This window comes from Pteropus alecto, unplaced genomic scaffold (genome assembly GCF_000325575.1).
Source record: "Pteropus alecto unplaced genomic scaffold, ASM32557v1 scaffold25, whole genome shotgun sequence".
Classification (NCBI taxonomy): domain Eukaryota; kingdom Metazoa; phylum Chordata; class Mammalia; order Chiroptera; family Pteropodidae; genus Pteropus; species Pteropus alecto.
In genome coordinates this window covers 29,067,171-29,078,136 of record NW_006441955.1, presented here as the reverse complement: position 1 = coordinate 29,078,136, position 10,966 = coordinate 29,067,171, and the positions used below count along the sequence as shown (strand labels likewise).

Here is a 10,966-nt window from a genome sequence, read left to right as displayed (position 1 = left end):
GTAGACTGTGCTGACTGGAAGCCCCTCCTCAGTGTCAGCTTTGACAGAGTAAAAGGGGACTCCCTAAGCTCCTTGTGTTCTTAAAAGACTGCCTTTCCCCCAAGATTTCACATTGACGCGGCACAATCAGGAGGATTTGGGGCCATAGAGCTTCTTTCACTCATGGTGAGACATTCTCTCCTGGCCTTAATACCATCGGCAGTAGTGATGAGAGCACACTTCCTTTCACCCCACCTCCAGCCAACTCTCTCTATCAGAGAGGCGAATTCCATCACCCTAAGAGATTTCATTAGGATTAATCTCTACATTCTTCTATACTTCAGTAACCACGCTAAATCCAAAGCTTCCAAATTATCCCTCATCACCTAAACTCTCCCATAAAGTTCTGTATTTCTCCAGTATGCCCAACTGCAAGTATTTTCCAACCACCTCCCTCAAACCAAACCCTTATATCGTGTCTGGAACTGCATCATTTAATGATAGTTTTCTAGATAAATTTTAATTTGTGTGCATGACAGATAAAAATTAATGAATTTCTCATTATTCATTTTATTTCTAGTACCATGTAAAATGACTGGCATAGTAGATGGTCAGGGATTATCTGTGTAGTTGCCTTAATTCTTACACTGTAATAGCTTCTTTTAAACAAGTCGATTTATCTGATTTTGTTGTAGACGAATTTATCCTCCTGAAGATAAAACGCTTCTTGAAAAGTATGAAAATTTATTGGCTGCTGCCTTTCAGACCTTCCTTTCAGGAAGAGCAGCTTCATTCCAGCGAGAGCTGAACAATCCTTTGAAAAAGATGAAGGTAAAGGAATAAGTGTTTATAAAGGGAGAAAGCAATTAAGCCAAACAATATCTTTAAAAACAACCTACCTTAGTCCCACTTATAAAAACATTTTACTTTTAAGATGCACTTCCCTTCCAGTTTAACAATTGGTAACATTTCATGACGAACCAAGTAATTTAAAAAACAACATGTCTAACAGACAAATTATGCAGGAGAGAATGTTGATATTATCTTGTAATATCAACCTAACGTAAGAGATGTGTATACGTAACTGAATTAAAAAATCCATTGAATTTACCAAGTGGTTTGTGATATTCTCATTATTTGTATTGTAACTAACATTATGTAGTATTTTTTTCATGATACTGCATAGACCTGACATACGAGAAGTAGTGAGAACACACATACACGTAAACCTTCCCCCCCTCCAACACACACAGTAATCTTTTCACCTTACTAAAAGGTCTATCAGTTATCTATTGCAAAATAGTAACCACTTCATTTATTTGCTCATTATTTTACACTCTTGGCTGGGCTCACTTCAGTGGTTCTTCTGCTTGTCTTGCTTGGAATGAATCGGATATGATTTATCTGAAAGGTCAATTGGGACTGTAAATCTGGGATGGCTTTATTCATATGTTCAGTGCCTCAGATGGGATAGCTGGAATATCTGGGGAGTTGGCTGGGTGTCTCTTTCTCTCTACTGGTCTCTCAGAAGTGTAGTCAGATCTCTTAATATGGTAGCTTGATGTTCTGAAAGGGAGAATTTCAAGAGGACAAGCTCAGTGTGCAAGTGCTAATCAAGCCTTAGCTTGCATCATGCTTACTAATGTCTCATTGGGCAAATAACTTTATGTGGACTTGTAAAAATTGTTTGTACTTTATATTACTTGACATCTCTCTACAGTGATATACCCCGGGTATCTTGGCTCTCCTGTTATATTGGGTGATTTAAAAATCATGATAAATATTATCTTTTCACTCAGAGTCTGCAGCATAAGGGTATAAAGCTACTTTTAAGCAGGCTAGACCTGAGAGACAGAAGCAGAAGGAACATTGTTTACCTTAATGCTCTTTTCCTCCAGATATCCCTCCTTCAACATATGTAAAGGTTTTACCATTATAATTATGTTCTGTAAACCTTTTATTTTTCTTGACTCCAGTAGTGAGAGACCTTTGTTCATTTTTTTCTTCAGATGTTCATGTTATTTCTCTCTCCTGTGAATAAAGGATCTGTTCCATCTTTCCATTACTCTGCTCTCCCACCTCTACTTTTTCTGCTAAAAAACTTAGGGATTTTGGAGCCAGACCTAAATCCAAATTTCCTCAACACTAAAATGGTGGTATTAGATCTATACTTGTCAGATTGGTTGTGAAAATAAAATCAAGATTAATTAAGATAGTCTATTAAAGTACTTGACACATAATAAATAGGCTTCAAACCTAATTCCCTTCTCTCTACTGTTCAAAATTTAATTTAAATGTCAGCACTTCGCCTGCATTGTTCCATTGGCCTGCAAGACTGTTCTTATACAAATATCACAGTCTTCTCTTCTGCTGCCTTGTAGTTAAGTATTGAAGTCAGGTAGTGTAAGCCCTTCAATTTGTTGTTTTTTTTTTTTCCAAACTCTTTTGTATTTTCTAGGTCTTTTTACATTTCCATGTAAATTTTAGAATCAGCTTGAGAATTAAAATAAACAGGTTGCTGGGATTTTAATTGGGGCTGTGGGGAATCTGTAAAACAATTTCCGGAGAATTAACAATACTGAGTCTTCTGATCCATTAATGTGGTATATCTCTCCATTTACTTGAGTCTAATTACTCAGTTATGTTTGCAGTTTTTGGCATGTAGTTCTAGCACAGCTTTTACTAACTTTATTCTTAGTCGATATTTTTGCTACTATTGCCAATAAATACTTTAAAATTTTTTTCTTTTTTTTTGGTTTGTTGCCAGGATGTAAATATCTGATTATTTTTGTATATTGCCTTTGTATCTAGCAATTTTTATATACTGTATTTTTATTAATTGTCATTTCAAATTATTTTCTGATGTTTATTTTGGTTATTTAAAAGTTTGTTCCTTAATTTCCATGCATTAAAATTTGTGATTTTCTTTTGTTAGGGATTTCTACTTTAGTCTATTACTCTTAGAAAACAAATACTGATTTTAATTTAGTAAAATGAATTGAGATTTGCTTTATATCTCAGTGTAGTACTTATTTTACCGAATGTTCCAAGTCTCCTTGGAAATAATATATATACTACAGGTGTTGGTTATAGAGCTTTATTCATGTCATTTAAGTAAATTTGACTATTAGTGTTGTTCAAATATTCTGTATCCTTTTTGATTTTTTTGGCCTACTTGATGTAGCAATTACTGAGAGAGATTTGTTAAAACTCCCATCTGTGATTGTGGATTTAGTTCTATCAATTTTTGTTTCATATACTTTGAAGTTATGAAGGTGTCTTCCTAATGAATTCACCTTCTCTATTTCATCATTATGAAATGTGTATCTTTCTCTTGGATAATATTCTTTGTCTTAATATTTACTTTGTAGGATTAATATAGCCATCCTAGTTTCTTTCTTATGATTACTGTTGGAATGACATTTTTTTCTATCCATTTATTTTCAACTTGTCTGTATTCTTATAATATCTCTGGTAAATAACATATAATTGGGTCATATTTGTTTTAAAATCCAGTCTGACTATGTGTCTTTTTTCTTTTACACAATTACTATAACTGGGTTTACATCTGCCTCTTGCTCTTTTTTTTCCTAACCCATCTGTTTATTATTCCTTTTTTGCTTCTTTTCTTTATTCTTTTGGACAATAGACACATCAGAGTCTACCTACAGAGTGGGAAAATATTTTTGCAAATATTTTTGCAAATATTTTTGCATATATAGAATAAAGGGTTAGTGGCCAAATATATAAAGAATTCATACAACTCAGTAACAACAACAGAACAGAGCAACCATGTGATTAAAAAATGTACAGAGGAATTTAATAGACATTTTTCCAAAGAAGACTTTCAAATGACCAACAGGTATATGAAAAGATGCTCCACATCACTAATCATTAGGGAAATGCAAATTAAAACTACAATGGCATATCACTTTACATTCATTAGAATGGCTATTATCAAGAAGATGAGATAACAAGTATTGGCAAGGATGTGGAAAAAGGGAACCCTTGTACACATGATGGGAATGTAAATTGGTTTAGCCATTGTGGGAAACAACAACCTAAGTGCCTGTCAGTGGATGAATGGATATAGATGATATGGTATATACATACAGTGGAGTATTATTCTGTAATGAGAAGAAAGGAAATCCTGCCATTTGCAACAACATAGATGGACCTTGAGGGCATTGTGCTAAGTGAGATAAGTCAAGCAGAGAAAGAAAAACACTATATGATATCATTTATGTGTGGAATTAAAAAAAAAACTTGTAAAAAATAGTAAAATTATGATGGCCACATGCTGGTTGGTGGTGTATAAGAAAGGGACAGATGTTATTTAAGGCTACAAACTTGAAACTAGTAGTAAGTAAATCCTAGAGATCTAATGCACTGTATTACAGTGAATATAGACAATGATGTTGCATTATAATCAATAAACTTGCTAAGAGACTAGGTCTTCATTATTCCCACCACAAAAAAAGAAATGATAATTATAGGGCTTGATAGAGGAGATAATTATCACTGCAATGGCAATCATATTACAATATATAATGCATCAAATCAATATGTTATACCCCTTCAATTAACACAATGTTATATGTCAAATATATTTCAATTAAAAGTAAAATTAAAATAAGAAAAGTTGAACTGAGTCCAGGCTGGGTTGTAGTAGTTTTTAGCTTATCTCTGGTTTCAGATATGATGAGAGTGAAATCTGTTAAGTGTTTGTCACAGGCCTCATTCTCTATTGGTATCTAAGAACTGTTAAGACTACAGAGAAGTATTTCTGGCTTTCCAGCCATGCCTTCATCTTCCTAGACCATTTCTTACTCACTCTTTGGGGCTCCTCTAGATGTCACACTAGCCCACATGACCATGGAAAGCTCGACTGGATTCTCTTAATTCCAGCAGAATCTCTCTGTCTATTCTAGACCTGATCTTTGCCCATCAGTGTCCAGACTTGACCCCAGGGTAGAAAGTGGGCCACTCATCTCTGCTATCCTAGCAAGAAAATTTTTCTCTCTGGTATTTAGTTCCTTTATATTGTTTTTTTTTTTTTTTTTTTAATTCACAGCTTTCTGATGTAAAAATATAATTATTCAGTTTATCTGTCTTTTTCTAGCTGTTATGATGAAAGTATTGTCTATTATGACTTTCTCCTAATCAGAAGCAGAACTACATGAATTTCTTTTTAACTATCTTGTGCCTCGGAATTTATCGTAGGCTTATTATTTAATCACTTTATAACAAGAGTTTTTTGGTATTTTAATAATGAAACTTTCTTAGATTGGTATAAAGAGTAACTTATTTTACAAATTTCAATTGCACAGTGAGATTTTTAGTTTCTTCAGAAACCTTTTTAAAGAGACACTGAAATATAAATCATATAAGTAAAGATGTGTTTTTATAGGTTGAATAAATAGCTCAATTAAAAAGTTGATTATTCTTTTAGTATAGGTGTTAAACATTCCTATTGATCCAGTTTGCTCAACATTCACTTGGATGTTACTTTCTATAACTTTTCTCTTTGGCTTTAAAATGACCCTTAAAGAAGATAAAAGAAGGTATTAACCCTATAGAATGAAAACTTTTCATAAAGTTCAAAAGATACCCTTGTGTAGTAAAATTTTGAGTTTCATTAAATTGTGCCCATTAATCAAATACTAACATTAACTATTTAGCTAATCCTCATTTTTCTATCTTAAGTCATAATATTGTTTTGCACTAACCAATATAGAAATGATTCATGAAATTGTGGTCTAGAAAATTAGAATGACTTTTAGAAATTTTAAAGTATCTAACAGGCTAATTTATTGAATTATTATACTGTAAGATTTTAATAGTGTACTAGAACATAAGGGTAAATTTGTTTATGATAATACATAATAGATTTTAGCTATGTGTTATTTATATTGTCAGATTTTAGTGAAAGTTACTTCAAGAGAGTTTGCCATGACCCTTTATTACTTACTTGATCTGAGCAACCTTCATTAAATAGTTTCAGAACTCTCTGTTGTACACTATTTTATGGAGATTGATGAACTCAGAAAAATTCTGGAGTCCATTAGTGATCACAGTTTTAATTACATATCTCTTTAAGGAGGAAGATATTTTGGATCTTCTGGAACAATGTGAAATTGATGATGAAAAGTTGATGGGCAAATCTGCCAAGCCTCGAGGACCAAAGGTGCAGTACCTCTACCTTTCTTAGTTCAAAGTAGTTGCTACTAAGTATAGTTTGTTTTCGCTTTATATTTTTCACTATAACAATGACTGATGCCACCTCAGGGGCATCCACTGCCCTCTCTTTACATCACTTTATATCTCTAGTACCCAGTACCTTTCAAGGAACTATAGGGATTATGTATCCAGTACATATAGACTTGGGAAGATGATATTATCTCACACACTTAGAAGTTCTGTTTTGTTTCGTTAGTTTCCCTCATTTGTTGGATTCTTTTTCTAATCCCCCAATGAGTCCGGGCCAAGAGGGACCCAGAACCAGTACCTCTATTCTGTACCCGGAATTACATTTTCCTCATATCTCTAGACATATAATTATCAGAGAAGTGTAGCATTATAGATAAGGCAAATCATTACTCTAAAAATCCTTATAAGGAGCCCCATCTTTCTCTGACTCAGCAACATTGAAATTGTGAATTTTTAAGATAAATAACAAGCTGCCATGGAGACAAAAATCGGCAGATGTTTGCTTTACCTTCATCTGCTTTGTGGCGGTGACATCCGTATATTCTTTTGACATAAGTAAAAATTCTTGCTGGTAGAGTAGGGAGGAGTCGAATTTGTAAAATCTTGGAAACATTTTTCATTCTGCTCTTTTTACTTTAGGTTTCAGCAATACTAAGCTATCTCTATGTCTTTATACACATCATCCTTTTTCAGTGCCTCTGGAATTCCTGCCTATATTTAAGAAATCATTTATTTGGTGCTTGATTAATTAGAAACCCTCTCCTGATCCAGCTGAAATGCTGTTGCCTTTGTGAATTATTCCTCATTCCCTCAGTTAAGTTTAGATCTTCCTCCTTCTCCTCTTCCTCCTGCTTTACCGCAAATAACACTTTTATAGAGCAGTTGTGACAAATAATTGCTTGCATGTTTGTCTTAGTATGAGCTTATATGTTCCTTGAGGGTAGGAAATATATTTTCACCTTTACATCTCTAGTACCTAGCACAGCATATGGCACTTAGTAGGTTCTCAAAAACCATTAGATAAATTTGTTGAATATGTCTGCAAGGACCTCATTGGCTAGTGGAAAAGCCGATAGGTGAACCAAAAACCAGAGTATATGATGGCAAATACTGTAATAAAGGGAGTGGAAATGCTGGAGCAGTATAGAGAAGAAAGGGATTGGTAGACTATAGATGGCTTCATAAATGCATTTTGAACCAGGTCTTGAAAAATGAGTAGTGCTATAAACATTTAAGTTGAGTGGGAAGACGTTCAGGGAGAGGGGACATTAAAGACAAAGACATGGAACAGTGATACTGCTTAGGGTGTTAGAGAAACATGAAGAATTTGGTATGACACAAGTGGAAGATTCTCAGAGAGTAAAACGGTGCATGATGAACCTGACAAAAGAAATGTAATTGGTTGAGACCGGAGACCTTGGATGTCAGGCACTGTTCTTTTGAACTATATGCTCCATATTGAAGAATTGTGGAAGATGTCATTGGTATGCCTTCAAAACAAATATATTTTAGAGCATCTGTACAAGTGAATACCTTCGTGAATCATTGCTTCATTTTTGAAAATTCTGGGAAGTTTCTGAGATTTATATATTAATTATTGCAGTTTGGAAAACCAGATGTGAGACAGTTTGGGGGCATAGTGTACATGATAGAATGGCAAATGTGAAAACTCTGAAGAGGACTTTTACTGTGTTATATTTTCCTTTGCTTCATCAAATAAGAGTTATTCAAATAAAAAATGTAACCTCCTGGAGGCCACAATCTACACTGTGTATTTTTTTCAAACCCCCTTATTCCAGGCAAGTAGTAGGATCTAGCAATGCATTTGTTGAAATAAAATGAATCAATTAGTTCCTGTAGTTATTAATGCCAGCAATATTTAAAAGTAGTCGAAAGTCAAGTCATCTGTCTGAAGAAAAAGGGTTTTTATAACTTTTAACTTTATATACATCGAGAGTCTGGAGTGAGCCAAACTTCAAAGCGGACTTTCTTTTTCAGAGAGATGATATCAGTACCAAACACTGATTTTCAGTGTCTTTACTGGTAGAAAAATAACTGAAGATAATCGAGGTTAAACGAAACTTATACTAGGAGAAATAATAACTTTTCACTTATTTGAGAATCTAAGAAATATTAACCATAAAAATAATAAAACACCACAAAAAGTATTAGCGTTATTCTTTTTCTTCAGCTGAGTGATAGGTACATGGTTATTTGTTTTATTATTATTTATACTGTTAATATTTTATTTATGACCCAGTTAATAATAAAATTGGACATAAAAGTAAGTAGTATGGTTTGTGTCATAACTCAATGCCAGTTTAAAGTTCCATTTTGTAGTGAAGGCATTCTATAACTACAGAGTTTAGAGTTTATGCTGCTGTGACTTTTATTAATTATTGCTTGAACAGTATTGGTCATAAAATCCCAAATGAATGTGTAATGCAAAGGTTCAGCTATCTATTTCCTCTTGTGACTCTTTATAGAGTCAAATAACTCATTATGTAGTCAAGCTCTGTAAGAACAATTAAAGCTTTTTGCCTACATGAAGGAAGGCTGATTGTGCCACTGTTTCTTTTGGGTATGCTAGACTTCTGAAGAAACATCCTTCCTCTAGAATTAGTATTTCCGGAGACTGTCAAAATGTTTGATGATTGTGTTACTGGCAAATGTAATGCATATCCCTTGGAATATTGTTAGTGCTCAGTAAATATTAGACTATCAAAAAGAGAACATACTTTTAAACACAAGTTTGTACCTTAGTGTATTAAACTGCTTTCCTGCTTTGGTTATTTTTCTTCCTTGGCAAAGGCAGTAACTTTAAGATCACGCTTTGGCTTACTTTGTATTCTAGGCACTTCATGAAATGCTATTCCTCTCTTTACCTTTCATCCTACACTGTTACATGAGAGGATATACCTTATTCCAGTGAAATCTCGTGGTAACTGAGGATTTCATTATGGTGTATGCCAACATCAAAACATTTTCGTTTGATTTAACAGAGAACAAGAAACTTGTATACAACTGCGGGAACTTTTCCCAGCAGGAACAAGAGGCATATGGTGTGTGTAATAAATAATCTCTTAAAATGACTAAGTTACAAAACTGTCTTGTTTGTGGTTGTGCACATTCTTTCTGAAGTCAAGCTGTCCCACGTTCCTTATCTTTTATTCCTTCAGCTGGCATCATTGGAAACATTGATTGGGAGGTTGGAGACACGTGATTCTAATGGAGATATTCGAACATAATTGCACGGCATTTTGAATCTACAGAGTTACCCTTCTGCATGGCACTAATCCTCTTTAAAATTTCATGCCATGCTGATTTTTATTATATATTTTTATTATATTACTTTTTAAAATGTAGAATGGGCGATGAAAAGCAATGTCCCATTATGGCTAGACTCTATGTGTCATAGTTAGCAGTCTTCTGAGAAAAAATATATGAGTTTTTCATAACCAATTTGGAAAGTAGATAATTAATGAAAATTTTTTGTTTGTAAATATGCTCACAGCAAATTATACAGATGAGGAATACCTTCTTTTTTGCACATTATTTGAGTAAATAAGATCATAGGCTTCTGTTTTAAGATGTGGCCTTTCTGTACTTATAGTGGTTTATCTAACTTAGAGTGATTTATCTTACTTTACTTATCGTGATTTATCTGGCTCTTGCTTTCTTATTCGTTTCGCCTACTTTTTCCCTCCCTTCCCCACCTTCTCTCCTCTTCTCATCTCTTTTCTCTCTCTCACAAGCATGCATGAGCGCACACACACACACACAAACATGCACATTTATTGAATGACTCTGAACACTAATGATACAACAAAGGTACATCTCTGAGTCTTGATGAGTAATGAGTAATTTCTCTGCATAAAATGAAGAAAAGCCGATTAGGTTTCCGATTTTTATATTTTTATCTCAAATAATTTTTCTTTATTTTTATTTTTATTTTTTATAGTACTCTGGTCCTTTATTTGAATTGTATAGAAATAGCATTTTCCTTGTTTTGACTGAGCTATATAATTGAAGAAAGAATAGTTTGCAAGAACAGTACAATTAGTGAATTGCATTGTAGGCTAATAGCAGCACTGTAGCAATAGAACTGTGGGGGATTTTCAGGTGTCAGTGAAAAGCAGCAAGCATAAGGGGGAAATTGAAAATAGTAACTAATCACGTTAATTAGCTTTTTTATTTGAATTATGACAAAATAATACATTTTTCTCTACTTTAGCCTCTGTGTTCCATGCCCGAGAGTACCGAGATAATGAGAAGACAGAAGTACTGCAGTAGTGACAGCAGTTATGATAGTAGCAGCAGCTCTTCAGAATCAGATGAAAATGAAAAAGAAGAGTACCAAAATAAGAAAAGAGAAAAGCAAGTTACTTATAATCTTAAACAGTCCAACCACTACAAATTAATTCAACAATCCAGTAAGTTAATTTCTTCTAATTTAATTATATGAAGAATTATGGAACTGAAATGATGAAACTCAATAAAAGGACCTTGGGCCAAATGAACCTTTGTCATGTGTAAGGAGACCTGGATTCTATCTTACTTCCTTCCCTGACCATTCTGCAATCCTATTCAGAGTCTGCACGTAGAAAAGAAAAGGGTTGAATTAAAGATCTCTGGAGTCCATTCTTCTGTATTTCATAGTTTTTGTTAAGTCCTAGATTTTTGCGTGGATTTATAAAATGTGCCTCATGGCCGATCTGCTGATTCTTTTTTAAGAATTCTTTTTCAAGCCAACATATTCTCTCCATTTCCTGCTTTC

At 33.8% G+C, this 10,966-nt stretch overlaps 1 protein-coding gene across 2 annotated transcripts in view; it reads left to right on the top strand.

Annotated features, from left to right (window-relative positions):
• The window catches only part of TTLL7 (tubulin tyrosine ligase like 7), a 146,727-nt gene that overhangs the window by 97,157 nt on the left and 38,604 nt on the right, over positions 1-10,966 (top strand). For both annotated transcript variants that reach the window (XM_006919353.3, XM_025052105.1), the window contains 3 exons: positions 675-810; positions 6,080-6,166; positions 10,424-10,622. In XM_006919353.3, the coding sequence (XP_006919415.1) occupies positions 675-810; positions 6,080-6,166; positions 10,424-10,622 (422 nt within the window). The remainder of the gene's footprint in view (positions 1-674; positions 811-6,079; positions 6,167-10,423; positions 10,623-10,966) is intronic.